The 26,564-nt window shown below is 38.3% G+C and overlaps 1 protein-coding gene across 1 annotated transcript in view; it reads right to left on the bottom strand.

Moving 5' to 3' along the window:
- The window catches only part of AIF1L (allograft inflammatory factor 1 like), a 78,836-nt gene that overhangs the window by 38,567 nt on the left and 13,705 nt on the right, over positions 1–26,564 (bottom strand). Inside the window, exons 3-5 of the mRNA XM_063432467.1 lie at positions 12,623–12,689; positions 5,771–5,812; positions 3,252–3,414 (exon numbers count right to left, since the gene is read on the bottom strand). Coding sequence (XP_063288537.1) covers positions 3,252–3,414; positions 5,771–5,812; positions 12,623–12,689 — 272 coding nt within the window. The remainder of the gene's footprint in view (positions 1–3,251; positions 3,415–5,770; positions 5,813–12,622; positions 12,690–26,564) is intronic.

The following is a 26,564-nucleotide window of genomic DNA, read 5'->3' as shown; positions in this document are numbered from 1 at the left end:
GGGCTACAATTGCTCCTCTGTGTGATTGGACCAGATAGGCTTACCTTCGTTGCTCACGTACATCAATGAGCCTTGGGCGCCCATGACCCTGACACTGGTTTACTGGTTGTCCTTCATTGCAGCACTTTAGGTAGGTACTAACCACGGCATGCTTGGAAGGCCCCACAAGACTTGCTCTGACCAAGTCTTCTAGCCATCACTGTTTGGCCCTTGTCAAAGTCACTCACATTTTTTTGCTTGCCCATTTTTTCTGCTTCCAAAACATGACATTCAAGAATTGACTGTTTACTTGCTGCCTACTATATCCCACCTATTCACAAGTGCAATTATAACAATATAGTCAATGCTTTTCACTTCAACTGTAAGTGTACATAAATGAAGAAATGTAATATACACGTTTAAGTGTTTTTATAAAAAAAAAAATAGAGAGATAGGACATTATGATAAATCTGTGCCTTTATTATGAAGAACTTTTGCCTCCCATGCTGATAAATGCCCCCAAGAGCCCCCGCTAGCTGTTTAGGTTGCTTACGTCAGTAAAAAATATAATTTTATTTATTTTTTCCATTTTGATATCCAGTATGGCGGAATTCTGATATTTCTATCGACCAATACATTGAATTGATATCAATCTTTAATCCCCAACAGTTTTTGCTCTGCATAATTACTATATAAATGTATCATTTAACCATTTATCATAATCAAGCCAGACTGGGTAGTCTGTATATGCATTTGTAAGTGGTATAATGGAGACTGACAGGTGCTATATTGCTATGTTTGTCACCAGAGATTATCACATTGAGGTCCACAGGCACGGCAGCTCATCGTGGTTGGCCTTTGATGAACCAGGGAGAGTTATTGCAAGTGGTAATGTAAATAACAGATTCATGCAGTTGTTGGATGGGTACAAAAGGTTCATTGTGAAGGGAACTGGCGTAATTTATTTAGTGAGGGACCTAAGGAATACATCTACTCAACGCATTGCTCAATTAGAGCAATCCTGTGAGATTTTAAACTGACACACTTGGTCTGTGATGGCTTAGCACTGCAATTTGCACTGAACTACATTTCACATCATGCTCAGTCAGCCTTACGGCTAGCTCAACACCATGGGAAAATAATGTTCAGAGACATCAGGAGTGCCAAAGTTAGCCCAAAATGCACTAAGAGGTTTATTCACTAAGCAGTTGATTGTGGCGAATTGAGTAGACAATTGCAAAATTGAGGCCACTTTTAGCCTACAATTTTAATTTAAGGTTTAAATCCACTGTTTAGCAAATACGCCCATAAGCCCAGTTCTATTTAAAGAAACACTCAACAAATATATCACAATTTAGTAGATAACTCCCCTAAAGAATCAGACATTTTTATGGTGGGAGGGGGGCAGGAAGAGGGCGGGATTACCTAAAAACAGCAGAACTGTTGTCTGCAGCCTTTGCAAGCCCTGCACTCTTTCTCAAACTGAAAATCTGTGCCAAGGAGTACTCTCATTGAGAATGGGGAAGGCCGGCACAAACTTGTCCGTGGCACATGCCAATTCTCTGTGGAGGTAATAAACAAAAAAGTAAACCTCCCTAGCTGTCTGAGTGACAGGTAGGGGGCTGTTTATGCTCTCAATGATAAAAGTTCAAAATTTCTTTTGAAATCAGCATTTTTTACAACCTGTCACAAATAAGACCGACTCCAGACACACAAAGCCCTTCGGCAAGCTGAAATGTTTTATGCATGTGGAGTGGCCATTTAGGCACATTTAAGCTTTTTTTAAAGCAACATTATTTTTTGCTAAAAATTAAAATCACATTTGTAAGGGATCAGTCTAAGAACTACAGAGCTCGATTTTTGAGAGCTCCTGTAATCCTTTCCCCTTTTGCAGCAGAGGAAGCCATATGATCTTGTGGTAATGTAAACAACAGATGCAGGCAGTTGTCAGTAGCGGGGTACAAACGCCTCATTATGTAAGGAATATCTCTATTTCACCACAGTCAGAGGATATGTATATATATTCCCAAATACCTTAACTAGATTAGAATAGAAACCCTATGGCAATGAGGTTTATGACTAATGCCCAGCTAATAAACGCGTCTCTCTTTTCTATTTAATACATACACTTTTTAAAATTGTAAAAATGTAATTTCAAAATATTTAAATATATTCATTTTAGGAAGTAGAGAGGTCAATTTTTGGAACCTCGTTGTAATAGCTTCCTTTTTTTCAGGACCGAAAGTATTATACACCCAGCAGTGTGCTGTATTTTGCATTTATTCAATAAACAGTGAAATCGATTGACAGGATGAATTGAAACTTTTAGACCATGATCTGTGTTTTCCATAAACAGATTAGCCAGAGACCTTAAATTCCTCAGTCAGAGATCACCTTCGCTCACTGTTTAGTGAACAAACCCAAAGTCACAGGAGGACCACTAGGTGATCCAGATCAAGATAATCACTGTGTATCTGGCCTGACAGCATATCATTATGCTAGGATTGCCTCAGTTATTACACACTGCATCAAATGATTTACTGCAAACGGTGGGAGCACCAGAGGTCAAATGCCTATTCATATATGCCTACACATCTGCAGCAGAAGCATTTATAATGAGATTTTTGGCATACGAATTAGCTAAAGGTTATAGGTAGAGATGGTTATGGACCACGAAGTCTATAATTTTGGGAAAGGTGGGCATTTATTAAACCATGAATTACGATGTTCTGACAGATGAAATCTGAATTTTAGCCCAAAATAGGTGAAATGGAAAATATCTTGAGTGCAGCTATTTTCCAGAACAGCTGTTACAGCTGACATATTTCAAATCCATTGTGGATTCCCTGCAATTTCTTGTTTTGTGAGATTCTTTGAGGACAGTTGAGTTGACTAACACATTTTGGACTTTCCTGGAACATTAAAACGACACTCAAAGCACCAAAACAACGTTGGTGTAATGGACTGGTTTTGGTGTTTGGATCTAACCTTCCCTGGCTGTGACTCATACAGCCTTCCTACAAACATCCTGTAAAGAGGGAAGAACTACATTCCACGGAGGACCTCACCTTCCAGTCGAGTGGCCATGATCTATACACCAAAACTACTTCATTAAACTAAAGTTGTTTTGGTTCTTAAATGATCCCTTTAAGTCTGTCACCACACCTGCTTTTGTAAAACCGCTTTTGGAAACACTAAACTTCAGTCAATGACACAACCTTGTACTGTAAAAAGTGTTAAATTGTATAGCCCACCCTTATTAATACACTTACAGTTTCAGTACAGCTGATTTCTTCCCCAGCATCATTTTTACGAAGTCTCGGTAGCAGATAGTGTCACTGATACCTCCTGTTACTTCTGCGATCATCTTCTTTACTTCCAAATGGGTTTTTGGAACCCCTAATTTTTCCATCATCATTTTCAATCCCATCATGTCTGCAGGGGTTATAACACACCAAATAGGTACATTTATTCCGTTTACTGCTAAACACGTTAGAAAGAAGCAAGGAAATATATACAGATGGAATGGTTACATTCTGCTACCTCTACAGACATTTAAATGGCTCATAAGAAAATCTATGATTGCAAACAGACCTCGGGGTTTGCATATCTAGACCAAAACATCTACATAAAGGAAATCTATCAAAACAAATGTAGTGTACTTATACATTTATGCTTATCCACAGAATTATACAGCGTTATTTACTGTATCATCTAAACACCCGTTTGCATAATATTTTAGAATTTTGAAATCCATTTTTTTTGCATGGTAGAGCCTTTAAAAGCCTCTTCTTCAATAAATGGAAATTGAGAGACATGTTAACTCTTTAATAGTCTAAGCCTTTCTAAGAAATCGGTAAAAACCTTACACTATTCCACGGATTTAAAATGACTAACTTTCAGCAGAACTGTGAGTATTATAGGCAGAACTGTTCCTTGCTTGTGTATAGTCTTTAGAGGCCAGAATGTAGAAGAAAATATGTTATTGGTGGCTAAAGTGTTAAAAAAAAAAAAAACAACCAAAACAAAAACAAGTGTGACTGCACTAAAGGAAGTGGTAATAGTGGACAGACGATCTTATTTTTTAACATGAGCATTAAAATATCCACCAATAAAAATCGAAATATTGACATGACATATAAAGACATAGATCTTGAAATTGTAAACTGAAATTAGAATATCATGGCAGGTTCATTGTTAAAGGAATACATTAGTTATACAAACTTGTATTTGCTATTATGTTTTAGTAACTAGTTAGATGATCGCCCACACTGAAATTTAAAAACGTGATTTACTTACCCTCTTTCCCCTGGAATACACCTCCCTGTTTGAATAAAACATGTTCCGCAGTGCATGCACACATGCTTCTCAATGCTTCACTATGGGGAACACTAATGATCTCAGCAAAAGAGGCATAGCGGCAGCGAAGAGAGCAGCACGGTGAGGTGTGAAATGTAAGTAATATTCACCTTTCAAATCCTCACACAGCTGATAGGGGCACCTAAATAGGAATCCATGCGTGTACTCATAACACTTTAGTGCTCCTCTAGGTTTGAAAGCATGTTTGTGAATAAGCATTTTTACAGAATTCTAAATCTACTGTAATAGGTAGGTGCAAGTAGTGTGCCAGGCGTGCCCACTAATACCCAAACAGAGGGCTCAATTTTCCAAACTGCCCCCATTTAGGTCCTACCTGCACATTTTACTAGCTCTATTGCTGGTTGAAGATTATAATTTATGTTTGTAAATTATTAAGGTCATTCATTAAAGGGTGAATTGCGAGGAATTCAGGCAATCTTTCCAATTCAGCTATTTTGAACTAAACATTCACTTTTAATTTTTTGGTAAATAACACTGTATGTTTACCACTAGATCATAGTTTAGATAACATTTTCTCTTTTTTATAAAAAAAAAAAAACTCCTAATCAGATGTTCTGTTCACGCCTGTAGATACTGTATATACAGGGATGGCTTCTTGTGATACCACTAGCACTGTAATGCAAAATGTATGGGAAGCCAGCAGTGTAAAGGCTAGTTTACAATCTTGTTGCTATTTGGTAAAATGCATTTAGCGAGTAGCGGTTCCTTACCGACTGCCAGTTGCGGCAGGGAGTTACCAACTGTAACCAGTATAATGCCATAACATTTACACACACATCTGAAAATGTGTTGGTTTGCTCTTTCATATAGAAGAAAGTTATAAAAAGAGACAAGTGACCCTTAACGGGCTGCATAGCGCACCCTTTCTCACCAGAGAAGGCACCGTCGCATTACTGGTACCTGCTCTGTCCTGGAAATGGGAAGCAGCTGGCAAGGGGCCTGCTGGGATCTCTGTGTACTGATTGAGTCTATGTGTGTGTGTGTGTATATGTGTATCAGTCTGTGTGTTTATATATCAATGTGTGTGTCTCCGTCCATATTTCTATATGAATGTATGTGTGTACATGAATGTACGTATGTGTGAATATGGATGTCTGTGTATGAGAATGTGTATATGAATGTGAGTATGTGTGTATAATTTTCCTTAAAAAAAAAAAAAAAAGGAGACTGTGGATGGTGCATAATGAAACACAAAAAAAAATTCTATGGTTTTTAGTAGGTTGCCTAAAATACATTTCTGCCCGGGGTGCCATGTAACCTAGCTATGCCTCTGCTGCCAAAGTACATTTAGTGAAAACTTTTAATTGTAATGTAGAGACGAGCTATTGCTCTCAATTATACACTTACACTGACTATGCATATTTCTAATTTATCTTATTTATTATTTCAAATTACACAAAGTTTTACTCACCGATCTCTCCTTGATCATTTAGATCAAAATCCATGTATTTTTCTGAAAAACAATAGAAAACAAAGATGCCATTAATATGATTTCCACCGCAGTTTTTTTTTTAAATCTATTAGTTATCTATATATACTGATTGGAATGCATGCTCTGACATTTCAAAGTTAGTCCTTCAAACAGCTCTCTTTCCATCCGTGTCACACGCTTCAAGGGCGAAGTGTGAACTTTTTATATAATATTTCAGGGTTTTTTCTCTTCCTTGAATACCAGCCAGTGTTTCCCGTATATTTATCACCAATATAACTGTCCCTGACCTACAAATGCCCACTTTATTTCATTTTTTTTTTCTATGGAATCTAGCAATTTACAATCTCACAATTCCTACCTTCAGCATTAGACTGAATATTCTGACTTGCTTGCTATTGTAATTTTTTTTTTTAATTTCTCATATCAGATTTTCTTGCAAGCTGACCGGGTTTTGTTACTAAAGTGCTTGGAATTTAAAGTACATTTCAAACTGTAGGCCAAAGCAGCCAATCTACAACCAACCAGGTAGATGATTTGGATACATTTTCCTGTTTGGCTACCTTGGCCTGAAATGTGAGATTCACATACAGGTTATTCACTGAACTGAGAATTTAAGGTGAATGCAAAGTGAATTTAAAATTTAAGGTCAAAGTAGCCAAACTGAAAAATCTTCTCTAAGTCAGCTTTGCTTTCTATTCAGCCCTAAAAAAGTTACATGAAAGGGTTACTCTATGCATGCTGTAGTGGTTATGATGTGAAGAGTACCCTGGCCAGGTCTCCTGGTAATAGGGAATTTGCCCTCTCGTTTGGGTCGTTGCTGGGCTCAGATGCTCCTGGTGGTTTGGTGACATGTGTCGGAGCCAATGCAGTTGCCATTTAGCTGACGACTCTGACAAATTTGTACAGGACTGACATTAGCTAGCTCAAAACTCTAGCACTCTGACTCATTCACTGAGTATCGAGTGGAAGTGCGTTTAATGTGGTTTGCACCTGCCACTGGACTACCAGGGATACCATGTGAGATCACCAGGGTTTAACGGATTATACCTCCCACCTTGTAAAAAGGTAAACAAGAGGGGGAGGATAAAAAAAAAAGGGGGGGGGGGGGGATTTAATAATTGGATAAAAATATGGGAAAGCTTTCAATACATCTTCCCACAGACACATATTTAACCCCATACACATCCCACTCAGCCAAACCCCACTCATGCATATCACACTTAGTCAATCTTACACACATCTCACTCAGCCAGTTCTATTCACACATACTTCACTCAGCCAGCCATACACATACATTACACTTTGCAAAGCCCCCCTTGCCCCTACACACACACACACGCACACACAAAACACTTGAGGCAAGGAAAGGGCCCTTCATTATTTCTTGCACCGGGGACCCTGTAGCTTCTAGATACATTCCTGGCAGAAGCAAAGCCATTGACTTGCAAGTGATTCCCAACTATCTCTCCTATATATAGGGCAGAGGGCAAGAAAAGGTTAGTGCTGCAAGATACTGTTGAATTTCAACTCCCACTACGAACAGCCAGCATTTGGATACATTTAAAATCTCATACTCTTTAGGTATCGATAACTAAATATATTACTATTTGTAGCCAGACATTAAGGATAATGAGATGACTATGTTATTAGCTTTCCCAAATTTTAATCTCCAGAAGTGCCCCGATACCTGGCTAAGCCAAAGCCTCTCATTCCCTGGGGTAAACTCTTATGTATCTTTTGATACTTAATTTACTGGATTAACATAACTTGTTAGAAAAAACAACAACAAAAAACTTTCAGGAGATTTTCAGAAATGCTTTAAAGACTTGATAAATGGAGGATCTACTGAAACATACTCCAGAATTCTGTTAAGCCAATAATGTTTTAACTCAATTCATAGATGCAAATTTTGATTCAGCTTGCAATCAATTATACTTTAGGAGTAACACAATAAATAAAAAAAAATCTATACAATTTATTAACTAAAACACTAAACTGTAGCAAAATTTAGCCATTTTTGCCATTCACATTCCAATCCCTACAATTCAGAATTTAGTGACTAACTATGTAAGGGTACCAATCCAATAATACAAAAATGAGTCATCTGAATAATGTACTACCAAGGCGGCTTGCTCATATGTGAAAACATCTGTACTAATTACAAAAAAAAATATCTCCATCTAATGTCTACTTTTGCTGTGGAGCTCTGTGATACACTCAGCAACACCAACAATGTAGAGCTCCTAGAAAAGAGGAACATTAGGATAGAAAAGATAGACAAAGGGATTTGGACCCAAAATAGGGACTGTCCCTCCTAAGTAGGGACACTTGGGAGGTATGAAATAGTTAAATAGAGAAAAGCCTGTTGGGACATCTTCTGAATCGCACAAGCACTTTCAATGTACCAGTGTTCATTAAATTGATACTTGTGGTCTACCACACCTGGGAAAATGTATTGTAAGATAACACCTTCTTCTTTAAGAATACTCGGTGTCTTCTGGCTCAGCGTGAAATGTATCTGCGGCCGCACACATTATTTATAAAGGACAGAACAGACAGATGGTTTTGGGCAATTGGTTTGATAGTTAACAAAGCTGCCAAGGTAATTTCATTTGACATTAATTCTTCCTGCTCTTGAATAATAGAAATTTAAAAAGCCAACAAATAGGTTTCACTATATGAAGGGAGCACTGGGATTTCCCCTTTGGGCAATATATTTTGCGAGCAAGCCGTTAGTATTATCCGTTGTTGGCTCAGGCCGCAAGTTACACAATTTTTCAGGAATCAGAGAAAAGCTACAAGAGATTTGGCAATAAAAAAAATTGTGGAAGTCCCTGGAGAAAGTCCCTCTACACAATTTGATTATGGTAGACAATGCGTGATCTTGTAAAGAAGTTCATTGTAGGAGAAATTAAAATAAGAGCTACAAATCAGTGCAGGGAGAGATTAAAGGAAGCCATTAATTTTACAGAAATTATACTACTGAATAAAACATTGAAAATGACCTTCAACTTGTGAGGAACTATTTTTTTGTATGACGCTTCATTTTCGTTCTTGTATTAAGAAGTCAGTTAGGTCCTGGCCCAGTTAAGGCACACATTGGTGGAGAAGCAGCCTTCTCTCTATGCTGACTGACAAGTGTAAAGGCTGTGTGTTTAAATTAAGTAGGAAATATTAAAGTTTATAACTAATAACTGACAGGGAACCAAGATGGAGGCAACTGGTTTCAGGATAGAGGTAAATACAGCTCTCTCGATTATTAAAATTAATTTTACTTTTCAAACCTTACCAACACATAATATGGGATTAGTAAACATAATATAAAAAATGTGGGGGAGTGACGGACCACTTTAACAGCTGCAGACATGAGCATATTAGAAAGGTGGGCTCCCTGTCCTAAGAATCTAGCTTTTAGAGGTCTCTCATATCAAAACATAGACGGTGAATTTAGAAACATAGGATGTGTCAGCAGATTAGAGCCAATCGGCCCATCTAGTCGGCCCATCTAGTCTGCCCAATTTTCTAAATACTTGCATTAGTCCCTGACATTATCTTAAGCCTAGGACAGCCGTATGCCTATCCCACGCATGCTTAAACTCTCTCACTGTGTTAACCTCTACCACTTCAGCTGGAAGGCTATTCCATGCATCCACTACCCTCTCAGTAAAACAATACTTCTTGATATTATTTTGAAACCTTTGCACCTCTAATTTAAGGCTATGTCCTCTTGTTGTGGTAGTTTATCCCTTTTTTTCATTAGGGATATGTATACAATTAAAAATAACTTGCAAAACCTGCAGATCTTTTGTCTAACACTTTGCAATCTCTCTCCTTCTAACCCCATCCAGACTTTCTGTGGTTGTCCCAAAGCAGCTCGATGAGAAGTCTTTGTAAGGCAGGTGCTCTGAGCAGATGCTGCCTCTTGAGTCTAGCTCCACAGAGCTAAACAACCAGGAAGTAACAGGATCTGTTGTCTGATTGAACAAGGTTAAAGGGACACTCTGAAAATACAGTGTTTACATTAGATTGCCTGCAAGGAGCTATAGATCTCACTGAACAACTACATTAAGCTGTAGTTGTTCAGGTGACTATATAGTGTCCCTTTAAATTATGAAAGTACCAATTTCTATTGAAATCCGCACATTCTTTACAGCATTTTAACAAGCTAAAGTGCTTTAAGTGTTAGGCATGTCCCTTTAATATGTTCCTTTTGCAACATGTTACATACAGTTATAATTTTTTTATAGTACAGATCTGCAAGCACTTTACATGTATTCTTATTTACAAACTATAAACTGCAAACTATAAACTTATTTACAAACTGGTTTGCCAACTTTAGAGGGACAGGCACCATAATCACCTAAACTGCACTGGGCAGCAGTTTTAGGCTAAGAGTAGTAGTCTCACCTGCCCCGGCTCTCTCAGTTAAAGGGACAGTATTGGCATCATAACTTCTTAATTAAGTTGTTATGATGTCTTATGTTGCTAGGAGTCCCCCTGGAGAAATCTTTCTTTTAGGGGATAAACTGTTTTTGAACGGTTTAACTCCGAAGTTGCCGCCAGCGCCGGGCTCTACTGTCCCCCGGCTTCTGAATTTTCACTTACAGGAAGCGCGGAGTGCCGCCAGGCAGGGACACCACTGATTGGCTGAGAGCGGTCAGCTGACACTCTCATCCAATCAGTGACTCCCCTTTCGCTAAACGGGCTTGGAAAGAAACGTACCGTTGTCAAGACAGTTTAATGAATAGGCAGTCAACTTTGGGGTTAAACCATCTGAAAATGGTTTAACCCCTGCAGGTAAGAGTGACTCCAGGATCTTTCTGGCACCATAACAACTTCATTTAATTTGGACAGAATTGATACTGGTCAGGTGGAAGTGTAAATATTTCATTTTTAAAATGACTTAAGAGGGTTTTGGCTGTGAGAAAGGGTTTTATTCAAACCACTCAAAATCAGTTTGGCAAAAAAAGCATTGGACAGTGACCCAAGACAATTAGCAATATTACCACTACACTGTAGTGGTTATTGTGCTTAGGCAACTCCTAGTGTGGCAAAGCATCATGGGAGACACAGTTCTACAAATTTGAGGATCTAGATTCCAGCCACGTTAGCACCTATTTTAGAAACACAATAGGTGATCTTTATTTTGCTTTTCTACACTCTAAGTAGAAGTATTAAACGTAACTGACATAGCTTCCCAAGAGGTTCTGCAGTAAATTGGGTCATACTTCACTGGTCTGTAAATCAATAACTCTCCTCCTCCCCCAATAGTGACAGGCCAAGAGGCAACTTCTTATCCAATCTACCGCGTACTAAAAAACAAACACCTGTAGCAGTTCTGCCTCACTGAAAAAATATAATTTAGGTTGTTTCCAGCAGATGTACAAATCTCTGTGTGATTGCAGCGCGTACACTTCCGCAGCCTAAACACTCATCGTGATCTGTAAATAATCTGCTCTACTACGTACAAATCCCATAACTAAAGGCAAAAAACGGCGAGCATATTAAACAGATGTGAACCCTGCAGCTGCAACAACGTTCTGCTGGTGACGTTTCCCAGCAATATACAACATTCTGTTTCCTCCTGTTTATCCTGTTTGAACATGGGACACCAGAAAGTCACTTGGGTCGGACACATCCTCTTTTTTTCTAGGGTTCCAATAAAATCTTCCTTTCGTTAACCCACGAGCCTTGACACTGAGATGTTTCCTTATCACATAGAACAGCTGAGTATTTCTGTTGCGGAGAGGAATCTTGGACTTTGCACAAAGAGAACTCTGTTGGAAGGCATTGAGGCTTGTGGGGCGTCACCAGGGAAGCCGCAATTTAGACAAATGCTAGATGGTAGAAAAATGAGGGGGATAACTTTCAAGGACTTTACTGTGTAACAGTGCATATCTTTCCACCTACAGTCAAAATGTTAATTGAAAGACGAATGCACAAACCAAACCAGCGGAGGCTTATGGTTTAGGACGAAGAACTTCATTCACTATCCAGTCACGGGACTTGGTCAATTCTCCAAGTGCTCGGTACATACATTTTCAGTTTAATTTTGACAAGGCTTGCAGCCATATAAATGCGCTACATACAGATACGGCTAAAAGAGTTCCCAGGGTGCATTTAAAACTGGCCCTTTAGCTGTTGGAGTTCCATATCCTCAAAATCCCAATTCCATAATCCAAAAGACTTGGCCTTCTTAAATAGTTTCTCGTATAAAATGGGTTTTGTATCAAGCCTCTGTGGTTTAGAAAATAAGCAAAATTCACAAAAACGCTCAATAATGTTGGCAATAAAATCTCGTAGTATGTTAGCATGTGAATAAAAGGGAGGGTAAGGGGAAAAAGTAACATGGTACCCTGGGTCTCATTAAATTCCCGTTACATCCCTTTCCTAGACACTTAACATATGTGTTCCACATCCTGTCTCGTTAATACTAAATCTGGTGTAGCTCTATAGATATTGGAGTTTATCCAGCATATCTAAAGATTTCCAGAAAAGACCCAAGATCCACTGATCATTATCGTTTGCATGACGACCTTGGGCTAAATTCATAAGCTAAATTCTGAGATATCCCCTGAAGTTTTGACAGTCGACATCAATACTAAAACTCCCCGCCAACTCCTCACACGTAGGAAAGGAGTTACGTGAAACATATTAATATACTGATTAAATAGGTTGACCTTCAGTGCCTTTTGAAGGTGGAACTCTCCCTTACAATACTGTATGCTATTTCAAAGGAACATAGAGGGAAAAAAAAAAAAAGCGTGGTACTATTATATTGAGAGAGTCTCACACTAACCCGAGGTAGTTATGGATGTGGAACCAACTTACTTTTAAAACACATGAGTTTTTCTTCCAGATCCTCATCATCCTTGTACTTTTCATCTGTAAGGAATTCCTACAGAAGTAATGACATTCAAAAATTTATCATTAGGAAAATATATAGTTATTATGTATTTACAGTACAAACGATATAGAAGCAAAGTTAAAAAACGTAGACTGTCAAGGTGGTTGCACTAGATATGCATCAGACAGACTGGAGAAGAGAGTGGCAACTTTATTTTGGAAAAGTATATGCAGCCAGTGGGAGGCTTAATGTTCTGCTTGTTTCTCACTGGCTGCACTGTGTTCTAAATTAGAACACTGAACCATACCAAAAAAAAAAGGTCTATGTTATGTGGCATCATAATGCAACGTTGTTAATGGATGGGGCTACCCAACACAATAGGTTGGGGTGTTTTCTGCTTGTAAATTGGGAAGGGTTTACAGGCTTGGAGTAAAATTAAAATTAATTTTTTTTTTAAAGTTTTGTTTTTTTTTAACCTTCAAATCCATGTTCTGCAAATTTTTGGTAAATCTGCCAATTTACAAAAATAGCCAGTTAGAAATAATTTTGACACACAATTTGCAATTCCCTTGAAACTTCTTGACAGTTCCCAGTCAGACAAACAATCCCCATTATTCATTGTTATATTTCACCGCAGTAAAACAAAACTATGGTTTTCTATAAAAATAGATACCGTCTAGAAACACCAGAAACAAGAAGAGCAGTCATGATCCCTTTATTAGTTAAGTCGATTTAGAGTGTGAGCTTTTAAGGCCACTCAGTTCATGTCAATCTATTCCTGCAGTGATCTTGACTGCTTTCACTATAGTCTAAATCTACTTAGTAAGCTAATAAAGAGATCACCTTTACTCTATTTTCAGGATTTTTCTGTTTGAGGTTCCGATGATTGACGCACACTGACATTTTCAAGGACATGACATTATCAGTATATCACATGGTACACACAGCAAACTGTTTTGTGTATGTATGTACATATGTGCATATATGTGTGTGTATAATAATAAAAAAGGATCATTACATACTGCAATATAGCATATATATATATATAAATATAAACAACCAAATAATGCTGTTCTCCTGCAAAAAACGCTGTTTAGTGTCTGGTACTTGTCAGCAAAAAACAAAAAAGCGTCAGCATACAGATAGCACTCCCAGGACATTTCTAACTAATTGGATAAGACATACGGTAGCTTTTATTTGCTCAGTTAAAAATATCAATGTTTCAGTTTCATCAGCAAAGGCATAATCAAGACAGAACTCGTGGACGCCATCTTTAGCGTGAAAACCAAACCAAAGTCACAGACGTGTACTCACTAAAAACATGACCGCTCCTATTGGCTACATGTAAATGGGACAGTTATCAAAATAAAAACACAAGTGGGCTAATAACTGCCCACTATTGACAATTTGTCCCTCATGGCAAATATAAAAGCTGGGACCTGGCAATAGAACGAGTAATGACCACTATAGTCTAAGGGACACCATACTAGCAACCAAACATAGCCAAAAAATTGGATCTCTATAGAGAGGAGCTGCAATGCCCTTAACTAGCCATAGCAGTAATCTGCGTGATCCGCACAGAAGCGAACGTAAATGAAAATTACCCAGGTCTGAAATATTTGGCTTCCTATAAGGGAATACGGAAGAAAAAAAAAAAATATCATGGAAAGTGAGGTCCCAAAGACTATCGCCAGACGCATATTACTTATGGCATAAATCTAAGCCAGCATTAGATCTTGGTGAAGATAGAACATATTCCACCTTTAAGAAGAGACTCCATTACACAAATATAAAGTGCATTGTGCTAAAATGTTACAAAAAGCACATAAGCAATAGTAAGGCTAAAGTGTATAATTGAGATTTGAATGTACCCTAAGGCGACAAAACAATAAAAAAAATAATAATAATAATTTAACACTATAATAGTACATATAAAGCAGTGTGATAAACCAGAGCATGACAGTTGTTCACAGACAGTAACATTAAATATCTAAGTGATAACCACAGACATTACAGTAGCTGTGCTGTGCCCAAGGTCCAATGCCTATCCCTCCCCAAGAGTGGGTGTGAAACCACTTCCACTGCATCAGCTCATGAGATCGGTGGCATTATCACTGACAGAGAGAAAACTGTAAGCCCAAAACAATGACCCCCACCTCTAGACTATAAAAACAGAATAGCACATAGGAAAAACACATTTCTAAACCAGAATGGTGGCAAATCCTCTAGAACACTGGTATATATATATATATATATATATATACATACATACTTGTATATATATATATATATATACTTATTATTTAATTATTATTATTTATAAAGCGTTAACAAATGCTGTAGCACTGGTAAAATAAAAATACATAAATATATATATATATATATATATATATATATATGCACAGATCTATGCAAGTTGAAAGCAGAATGGTACATTTTAGAAACAAGTGGACTCTGAGTATCAAAGGAATTCAATGAACTGGTTAAACTATCTAAATAGCATGTGCAATATACTAATGATGAGCTGAAATAGACTTTTGTGCAATAGGGGGATCCTAGATGTGTGGCCTGAAGTGGAGGGGCGGGATCAGAAAGCTGCACTTGATTAGTCAGGATGAGGTGCATCATAACATTCGCAGTCCCAACCACAGAGTTGCAACTATTACAGCCATACATGCCAGACAGCCATTGCCCAATGCACATACTCAGCGCGTTGATTTTAGGTGATAATGTATTTGCTATTATGCACAGTTTAAGATGTTAATTTCTAATCGTCCCAGAATCCCCGAGAAGAATGATGCCGAGTTAAAAATCTGTGCTATGCTCCATTAATCTCTACTACGGGGAGCAGAGCTGTCAAATTTCTATTTACGTATAACACAAACATTTTTCGTTATTTATATCCATATCCTATATCCTAATAAATTCACCAGTAATTATTATTTATAATGCACCACTCATAGAAACTAGCACAAGGTTTGAGATAAATGGGGGAGTCTGTGACCTTCACCTCTGATTATTTAGTAGTCATAGCTCAATTTCTACAGAAAACGCATGCATTGTTCATCAGATTGGTGACAAAGACAGAACCGATCAATTCAATTTAAGGAATTCTGGCACTTAGTTATTTAATGAAACCGGGCAGTTTGCTCAAGGACACATACATAGCATGGTTTGCGTACTGTTAAAGTGTCAGTCTAAGCACGTTAACATTCTGATTATTCTACAAAAAACTTGTTCCTGCAGTGTTACTTTTGAATTCAAAGTATTTTCCGATATATTCACTTTTTTTTTTATATAGCTCCACCTTCCTGATTGTCAATAAGAGAGTCTCAATTTGTTCTTCCTGGCTCAGTGTACCGATTTTGTTCAAAGCACTGTATTGGGTAATTGCACAGATAGTATCACGTGTGTAATTTGTCTTCATAATTTCTCTATGAATTTGACTGGACAATGTCTAGCACAGACAAGGACATTCATGCCGCCCAGCCATAAAGGGTTTGTATCTTCATTAGCTGCAAAAGTCAGTTAAGCAGCTAATGAAAGGTTTTTAATACACAAAATCCAATAGAGGCATATATTTTGGAGGAGGAAGGATGGTGTATTAACTAAACACATTATAAGAAGGCTTATTTTCCATTGTTTTTTTACTATAGTGTTTTGCATTGAAGGCTTTGCCCAATATCTTGGCTTGGCCTGGGGACCTGTAGTATTCAGGAATTAAAGGAGGTTTATTTGAGCAACATCCTGGGCCAATGAAATGCATACCATTTTCTGTGGGATTTATGGCAATTTCTGTGGCAGGTTTTTTTTAATCACCTTTTTTTCACTTTGCTAGCTTTTTTTTTTTGCTAAATAACAACCAGCTAATGAAGCTTTATGTCAGGTGTTTTTTATGTCCAATTTCAGTTAATGATCCTCACAGACAGAAAAAAAGAATTAGAAAATTAAAAGCAAAGGAATGTGTTACATCATGATAAAAAAAAAAGCATAAATCAACTCTTGCAACAGATGGTCACATTTGTCTAAGTTTTAAGAACTTGCTGAGATCAGATTTGAGGAAAACAAAACAAAACTGTCTTTTAATTAAAGAGGAAAAACAAAAAAAAGGAAATTTGACACTCAGAGTAACTCAACTAATAAAAAAATAAATAAATAAAGAATTTGCTGTTAGCTTGATGAGACCGACGTCTGCTGGCCTTTCACATCGCTACAATACGGATATACACTGCCTGGCAAAAAAAAAAGGCACCACAAAAAAAAAAAAAAGGTCACAAACTCTAATATTTAGTTGGACCGCCTTTAGCTTTGATTAAGGCACACATTTGCTGTGGCATTGTTTCAATAAGCTTCTGCAATGTAACAAGATTTCTTTCCGTCCAGTGTTGCATTCATTTTTCACCAAGATCTTGTATTGATGATTGGAGACTCGGACCACTGCGCAAAGCCTTCTCCAGCACATCCCAAAGATTCTCAATGGGGTTAAGGTCTTGACTTTGTGGTGGCCAATCCATGTGTGAAAATCATGTCTCATGCTTCCTGAACCACTCTTTCACTATTTGAGCCCAATGAATCCTGACATTGTCAACTTGGAATATGCCCGTGCCATCAGGGAAGAAAAAAATATATTGATGGAATAACCTGGTCATTCCGTCTTTGGACACGATGTTGCTGAAACCTAGACCTGACCAACTGCAGCAACCCCAGATCATAGCACTGCCCCCACAGGCTTGCACAGTAGGCACTAGGCATGATGGGTGCATCACTTTATCTGCCTCTCTTCTTAACGTGATGCGGCCATCACTGGTGGTTCCCCACTATCCTTCCAGTTTTTAATAATGCGTTGGACAGTTCTTAACCCAATTTTAATCGTTTCTGCAAACTCCTTAGAGGTTTTCTCTGCTTGATGCATGCCAATGATTTGACCCTTCTCAAACAGACTAACATCTTTTCCACGACCACGGGATGTGTCTTTCAACATGGTTGTTTAAGGAATAAGAAGCTGCTCATTGCATCAGTTGGAGTTAACCCCTTAAGGACCAAACTTCTGGAATAAAAGGGAATCATGACATGTCACACGTCATGTGTCCTTAAGGGGTTAAATAACTTGTTGCCAGTTGAAAGATAATCACCCCTGCAGTAACTATTGAATAGGAGGCTCTTACCCATTTGCTTAGTTAAATCCAGGTGGCGACTTTTTTTTTGGCCAGGCAGTGTAAGTGCTTCAAGGGATACAGGTCTATTTTGCTGCAATGCCTGGTTGTGAAGTGGTTAAGCATTTTGTCATCCATAGCTATGTCGCTGAAAGGGATTATACATTGTCTCTATTCTGCCTGCATACATTTACACACACAGTGCTCTCCCATTGACACTGCTGAGTTCATTGTACCCTTCAGCCATTCACAGCAAGCTACGTCTTGATTTCTTGCTTCAGCAAAAGAGCGACCCTGGCAGGGGGTACAATGAGGTTGTGGGAATGCCAACCTCTCCCTAGAGACATGCCAACAGCTTTTGCCAAGGTATACACTACCAGCTCTTTGCTTCCAACTTCGTGCTCGCTCTTCTGGCAATGAGGACTTAAGATTAAAAGCAAGATGAGATATTGCATTAAAGATACAAGGAATCTAACTGTAATGTTTTAAAGGACGTTAGTATACAGACATGGAATTTCTAAAGAATTAAAAGGATTATGGGAGCTTTAGACAACGATTGCTGTATGAGTCTATGAGGCCGATGAGTTTATTGCTAGTTACAAGACAGTGAGTGAACCTGTATATTGACTGTGGCCACTTATAAATAATTGATCCAGGATGACAGAAAATAGTTCTTACATTATGCAACATATCAGTGTGCCTCCACATTACAAAAACAATGGATATCTTTTAAACGCTGTTAAAAAAGAAAGAGAGAATATCCACAAACTATTAAAGGTAACAATTTAGCTATTCAATCAACGTATATGGCTATCATTCTATGCCCACCACTATGTGACACTCAGTTTTGGTAAGTCTACCGAGAATAGATAACTTAAAGGGATACCCTAAACACCAAAACCACACCATATATTATTGTAGTGATTTTGGTGTGTAGACCCAGTTCCTGTAGCCAGACAAATGTAAAAGGCGCGAGTTATTAGAAATGGCAGCGTTTACATTTATCTGTTAAGTGTGCCCATGCTGGATTAACAGCGATTATTTTACTTTAAAAAGGGGGGAGCGGGCGTATATATGCCAAGTAAGGAACATCCTAACATTAAATTTTTTTTTTTATTTATTCTTAAAGTGGCACTGTGACCGTTTGGTGACTTTGACGAATTTGCACAGTCTCATACTGGTGACATAGTCTCAAGGGTCCGGTGGCCGAGGGGGGCAGGTAAAGGTGAGTTTACCTGAACCTGTCCCTAGAGGGCGCCTCCAAGTTACGTGGTCCTTCTCTGCGCGGATGTCACTGCTGTATTCTCGTGCAGCATCGAGGTCTATGGGGATCCCGTGAGACTGCAGGATCCTCCACAGACACAGCTAATTTCCTGCAGCTGTCACTGATGACTGCTGCAGGGATTGACACTTAGGCTCTGCCTTGTGTTAAAGAAAGTCAGACGGTGGAGACATACAGAGACAGAGTAGTACCTACTTTGTCTCTGTTTTGTCTCTGTATATCTCTTCCAGGCCTCTCAAAATTTGTGGCTGGACAGTCCCAATTTATGGACCCTCTCCTGCAGTCCTAACTCTAATCTCTGGTGTCCCACTTTTAAGGACACGGGGGAACTGTCTCCAAAAAGCATAGCGCAAGAGCATCTTTAGGACTCTACAGAAAGTGCATGGTTTGCCTTTGGTAGGTCGGCTTATTTGTTTGACAGGCAGACTGGCATACATTCCTGCCAGGCTGACCTGTCAATTCTATGGGCAGACACCTGGGCCGAGCCAGTGAAGAAAATCACATCTCTTGCCCGCCACCCCCTTTTAACCCGCTCATTGACGGTCCTCTTCACAGGACGCCAAATTTGGGTGGTATGGTGTTAAACAGACTGAATATCCACATGTTGTATGTCTGTGCACCTTGGAGTTCCAGGTGATACTTGGTCAGTTTAAATTAACTCTTCTGTTATCAGAGGCCTTGTGGTTATGAACAAGCTAAGTATAATTTAAGGTGACATATACATTGCATTTACATCATCTACAGTTACCACAGAGAGCAAACTGCTGTGAAATTGCCCCCAACTCTATTGAAGGAACTCTCCTTTGCCTCGCTACCCAGAAACTCCTAAAAGAATAACAAGGAAAAAATGCGACATTTGGCTTGGTGACAATTCTATTCTCCTCACTCCAATTTATGCTCCAGAAGCACTGGATGTGAGTAGGAAATACACTCACCTCCACTGCACATCTAGGTATTTAAACGTCTAGGTGTCCTTGATGCAGAGAACGAGGAGGCAAGCGCTCACAGATACCTGCTTTATGTAAATTTACACGTGTGCAAGCACACAGTTGGGCTTATTTAATAAAGTGTGACTTCAGAGCGGATTTCAAATTTAAGGCCACAGTACCCGAACTGAAATATTGTTGAGTTAGAGAATTTCTGCTGTGTGGCTATATTGACCTTAATGGTGAAGTTCACTGTGAATTCTCACTTACCCTGAATATATTCCCCCCATAATAACATAGTGTGTGTCCATAATTGCTGCAGTGGGGTTGCCACCGGGCCAGTATTTTACCGGCATAGACAGTATTTTAACATGTGTGGCCGGTGTCTTATTGTAAAACTGCTGGCAATGCTAAGGTCGGTATTTTTCTCTGACGGGACTATGGGAGAATGGTGAGTGAACTGCAGCCAGAATATCCACCTCTTTTATACACACATTGTAATAAATACACAATGACAAAGACACACACTGACACACACACTCAGACACAGTATGCAAACACTATTACACACTTAAACATAGTAAACACGCAATGACACACACAGTCAGACAACTATATGCACACACAGTTATACACACACTTAGACATTGACACACTGCAATAGACACACTACTATACACAAACTCATTCAGATTACATACACACACTACTACAAAAACAGAATGCTAATGCGAGGTCAGACATGGTACACATGTGATTTAGGAAATGTTCCCTTTGCAAAAGCCTTTTTTCTCTTATGTCATTCCCTGAGATGTTACGTAACATCAATTGATGGTGTGTCCAGTGTCACATATTTTTAGCCAAAAAAGGTGGTAACCCTATTAAAGCTGCCTACACATTAAATGCCGTACTATGCCTTGCTAGCCTTGTAAATTAAGCAACACCATTTTATTTCTTAAAAAAAAAAAAAAAAACGGAAACAGGAAATTAAAACTATAAGCCGTGCAACTTACAGATAATTTTACATATTAGTTGTGCAATATACCAAGGGTGATAGTTCCTCTTCAAACCACAATTATTATTCCACAAGAAATGATTACCGGAAAGAATTTATCAATGTGTGTCTAATGTGAAGGAGAATGTTATGCCATCTTAGCACTTTAACTATTGCAAAACAGTGATAGAAAGAGGATCTGTGAAACCAGCAAGCCAGCAGTATTTAATGCAGATCTGTCTCAATCAATATGGTTTCTCCATAAAAAAAAAATAAAAAATTATTTGTATTATGCTTTCTTTAATCCTATTTTTGTATTAAAGTTCTATAAAGCACATGTCTGATGGAACGCCTGTAACAACTCTAATTAACATCCTCCAATAGCGGATAGAATAAGTATATTTGCAAGTTAATGGACAGGTACTATCATACACAATCACTTTGTTTCGCATATTTTATTTCTATATTATGCTTGCCAAACGGTTATAAAATGTTTTGATTAAAGGAACACTGTAGGCACCATCACCACTTCAATGAATTGAAGTGGTTATGGTACCTGGAGTCCATGGAGGTCAGGCTTGCATCACTACTAAATCAGTTGAAGTTATGATGCCTACAGTGTTCTGTTAATTAAATGTTTAAATAGTAACATTTTCCTGTCACTTCCTGCTCTGGTTGCACAGTTAGACTCTGGGACAATCCCTGTGTAAATGCCTGACACAGCATCCGATACAATGTGCTCCAAGAGCAATGCATTCTGGGGAGCAATGTAATGAATGCTGGGTCAGGCTTGCATTTAAATTGACAATATACACCCCAAGATCTAGAGGAGTCCCTAATGTATAAATATCCGTTTATGAATACATTGGTAGATGTTGAAAATGCACTGACGTGACATGACTCGGTGCCATGTTATAGAGTAAATAAGGTGTTAAATGTACACTTATATATCCTACCAACATTTCAAGTGAAATAAGAAGGACTCTTTCATTTTAGCGGTGTGAGTAGGTGGTGGGCCGATTTCAGATAAATTGTAGGTGACTTACGAATAACAATTTATACAAACTAAAATGTAATGTCATTTAGAAGAAGGACAATGTATCTTATTTACACAGCCTTATTTCTAACCACACTTAATGTAGTTTAATGACACATTAATGTCCGTATTATTGCTGTGGAGCTCTGTTATAAACTCAGTCACACCAACAATATGGCACTTCTAGGAAAGAGGGACATTAGGATAGAAAAGCGGGACAGAGGGATTTGGGCCCAAAATAGAAACGGTCTCCCTCCTAAATAGGGACACTTGGGAGCTATGATATATACTGCTTGATGTTCCTGTGGTTTGCTGCTATACTCTTGGCATTCCCAACAGAGCAATAAATGACAATAAAAACGAAGTCTATTAGAACTGCCCTCAGGTGATGTAACGGCATCCCGGCCGTAACTCTTAGAGAGCACCCGCGCACACTTAAACCACACTGTATGTGGAGGAAACGACCTTCAAATATTTCTTTTAATCTTTACAAAACTTTGTCATGGATGATTTGTATACATTAATGGAAACAAATATGCAAACATCTTTGGAATATTTTGTACCTAATTCTAGGGTGTTTCCATACGTTTCTTGTGTCTGATTATATATATATCAATGTCCCAGACTCTGGCACTCAACCTCAACGAAAAAATGTATATCAGCTGTATATTACCAGGGTGCCTCCAGGCCAATGGATAAAAAGGTAGAAATCAGGAGCACTCGCTTGGATTTTCCAAATGTAAATAAACTATTTAATCACACCTTCAACATCAAAGTTTCGACCCTTCAGGGTCTTTATCAAGATCTTGATAAAGACCCTGAAGGGTCGAAACGTTGATGTTGAAGGTGTGATTAAATAGTTTATCTACATTTGGAAAATCCAAGCGAGTGCTCCTGATTTCTACCTTTTTATATATATATATATATATATATATATATATATATATATATATTTTTTTTTTTTTATTTTTTTTCAATAAACAACGAATAGAAAAATATTTAAGAATAAAAACAGATTTATTAAGTTGAATGCTTTGGAGCTAGCATAATAAGATGAACATGTGATTTTGCGATTATACTGAAATAGATCATAACATGATGACTCATTTCAGAAGTTTCCTAAAAATGTTTTATCAATGTCATGGGGTAGCTCAAAGCTTTGTTCACTGCATTGGCCCTGAATAGGTTAATTTAATCTCAATTTCTGCATTTTTTGTCACCTTCCAAACTATTCTACCCACTGTAGCGAGCCACCTTTTCATAAATGTAATCCACATTTTAGTATGCACTCAGTGTCACTGGACACATAAGATATTAATTTAAAGCTAATCTGTCGTTTTATTTTTTGTTTTAGTATCTTAACATTCTTTATCCAAATCTGGCTATATTTTGTATTTTTTGTCTTTACAGAATGTGTCCCATTTTAACGTTATTATTTGGTTATTATGGTAGCACTACTAGAATTTTTACCGAGTTCTTTTTCCCTTGATGGTTGAAATGAATCAGCAGTCAAGTTACGCATTGTTGTATACTCTAAGTCAACATTTTATTTTTAATAAGACAAGGCTATCATTGCGAACCAAAGCCACCTGCACCTCAAATGTTCAACAAAAATATGTTTACATCACAGAACGTCACATAATTTTTTTTTAAGGAATGGGTGTTTCAATTGTAGCTAATCTCTTATGGAATTTGTGCAATTAAAACACTTTGTTCTAAATGACTCAAATGCATAAATCAATAGATCAAGAAGTTGCCTGAAGACTCCCTTGGTCACACCCCATGACACAAGACGTGTTAAAATTCGAAAGGTTTACTAATTGTAAGAAAATTTGGATGTCATAAAGCACTGAGGGCTAATTACCATTCAGGCTAAGCCTTAGGATTGTCACCTGAGAGTACCCGCTACCTGTGGGATAGCCATACAGTAAAATGATTTATTATACGGAACCTACATTGTATTTTACTATGCACTGTTTATTTAGCAGTTTTCTTATTAAGTAGAGCATACTAAGTTTTTTTCTTTTTTCCTTTTTTTAGAGCCTGTGAAACAAGCTCATACATTATCAATAGTCCTCAGTCTTTGACATCGGACATCACTTCTTGGGCTTAATAAACAGAAATGAAAGGCAATGATAATAATGTATAACTGTCTTACTTCCAGGCCCAACACGCACTAACTAAGGTAGGGATACAGGGAGTGACAGAGGTCCTTAGAGTTGGACGGGTTTAGCGCTGAGATAGATAGCCTGAAGAACAGGTAAAAGTAGAATCTAGCAACAAACCGAGGTGCAAGGCAACAGCAGGTATAAATACGAATAAGAAAGCCAGGGTCAAGAAGCAAAAATAGAGAGCGGTCAAACACAAACTGAAATCAGAATACCAGGAAAAGCTAAAAAATATAAACGGACTCTTGGATTTATTAATATTACTATTTTGTAGCTCTGTACAATAGGCTGGACACACAGGAACACATGGTGTTGAGGGCCCTGCTCAAACGAGGTTATATTCTAGAGATCACCACAAGAGACACTGAAAAAACAAGGTAAAGCGAAGAGTGCAGAGAGTATTTCAGTAGGCTTAAGAAACCAGTGATTGGCCGGCGTAATTTTTAAGATGTCAGATGGTGCAAGAACAATGTCACCGAATTGACGCAGGTGTGTGTCAGAAAGGACGTATGGAGCTCGAGCACCATGTAGGGATGCAGGTTTGCAGAAACCAGCATCCAAAATGATGTCAGAATAATGCATGTCACTGAACATGTAGCAGAGTGATGCATACCCAGTGGAGTCCTAACAGGTACCGTGACACTTCCATACCTTGCAAATCTCCGGTAAACAATCTTTTTATATTCTGGCACACGCAAGGAACACAATGGTAGCAGGAAGACGATGGCGCTACAGAAAGTATTGTTAAAGATGGGTACTTAAGAATACATTTTTTACATTTACCCGTATATACTCGAGTATAAGTCGACCCAAATATAAGTCGAGACCCCTAATTTTACCCCCCAAAACTGGGAAAATATTATTGACTCGAGTATAAGACTAGGGTGGGAAATGCAGCAGCTACTGGTAAATTTCTAAATAAAATTAGATCCCCCAAAAAATTACATTAATTGAATATTTATTTACAGTGTGTGTATATAATGAATGCAGTGTGTGTGCGCATGAGTGCAGTGTGTGTGTGCATGAATTCAGTGTGTGTGTGTATGAATGCAGTGTGTGTGTGTGTATGAGTGCAGTGTGTGTGTATGAGTGCAGTGTGTGTGTATGAGTGCAGTGTGTGTGTATGAATGCAGTGTGTGTGTATGAATGCAGTGTGTGTGTATGAATGCAGTGTGTGTGTATGAGTGCAGTGTGTGTGTATGAGTGCAGTGTGTGTATGAATGCAGTGTGTGTGTGTGTGTGTGTGATGCAGAGTGTGTTTGTGTAAGGTTTGTGAAAGGTTTGTTTTAAAGCACCAGCTGTAGTAAATGTTCACATTTCATGGTCACAGGTTCTATTCCCTGCAGTGAGAATTCAGTCTTTTATATTTGTAGGTCTGATAAAATGAGGATCACTGTATTAAAGGGTTACTCCATGCCATCCATAGAGGAAGCCTGGTATCTGGCAGGACCAGGTAAGAAGGCAAACCATTGCAAAATGTATCCCTTTACCAGGAAAAAAGGGGCCTACAAACTCCTAGCATCATAACTATTACAGCGGGCAGTAGTGGTTAAGATGCTTAAAGTAAGCCTTTAGGCAATTCTAACAGCCATTAATAAGGGGTATTCAGTTACGTCTACATACATTCTGACTGCCAGTGTGGGTACCACCTACAGCTTTAAGGATTGATAGGAAAGATTGAAGCCCTGTAGCTCCGTTCCTATACATGTTATGCAATGCTGTATTTAAAACATAGCTGTGGAACAGCAAGTGTAATGATGTTAAAATTTTAGAAATCCACAAAAACCTCAAAATGTCTAAAAATAACCCAGCTTCCAGCTAGCCGGCCAGGACTGGAATGAGTGAGCCCTGCATTAACTGCGTTATTAATAGAATTTAGCCCATCTTTCCTTATAAGTGGAAGATTGAAGCCGTTTTGTGTTTTTTAAGATTAGCTACACTTATTGAAGACTCCATACTATTAGGCAGTTTGCAGGGGAAAATAACTCTCCCAAGATAAGAATAATATCCTATCTCGGCAACCCTGTTGTAAGGGAATATTATGTGTTATGTGATAAGCCATTAGATCTGTGCACTGTAATTACTGGGAAAAAGATGACTGCTATGATCTGAGATGAAGGAGACAGATGACTTCCTGACAGGTCCCTCTCATCGCAGGTGTTATAACATAAAGTTGAGGCTGCTCTCTTCTCCTCCTCTGTTGATAGCCAGCGCAGGAGTTTCCATATAAGGTTCTTAATGTAGTTTGCCCTCCTGAGTTCCAGATCTGCCGGCATGCCAAATATGCAGACTATAGGATTCTTTGTCTCCCTCTTTTACCAAAGATAATCTTCAAAATGTCTTAGTAATGTGATGATTGCATTATGA

The sequence above is a fragment of the Pelobates fuscus genome, chromosome 9 (assembly GCF_036172605.1).
Source record: "Pelobates fuscus isolate aPelFus1 chromosome 9, aPelFus1.pri, whole genome shotgun sequence".
In the NCBI taxonomy this organism is placed as follows: Eukaryota; Metazoa; Chordata; class Amphibia; order Anura; family Pelobatidae; genus Pelobates; species Pelobates fuscus.
The sequence above is the reverse complement of the archived record's forward strand: the minus strand, read 5'-3'. Positions and strand labels throughout refer to the sequence as shown.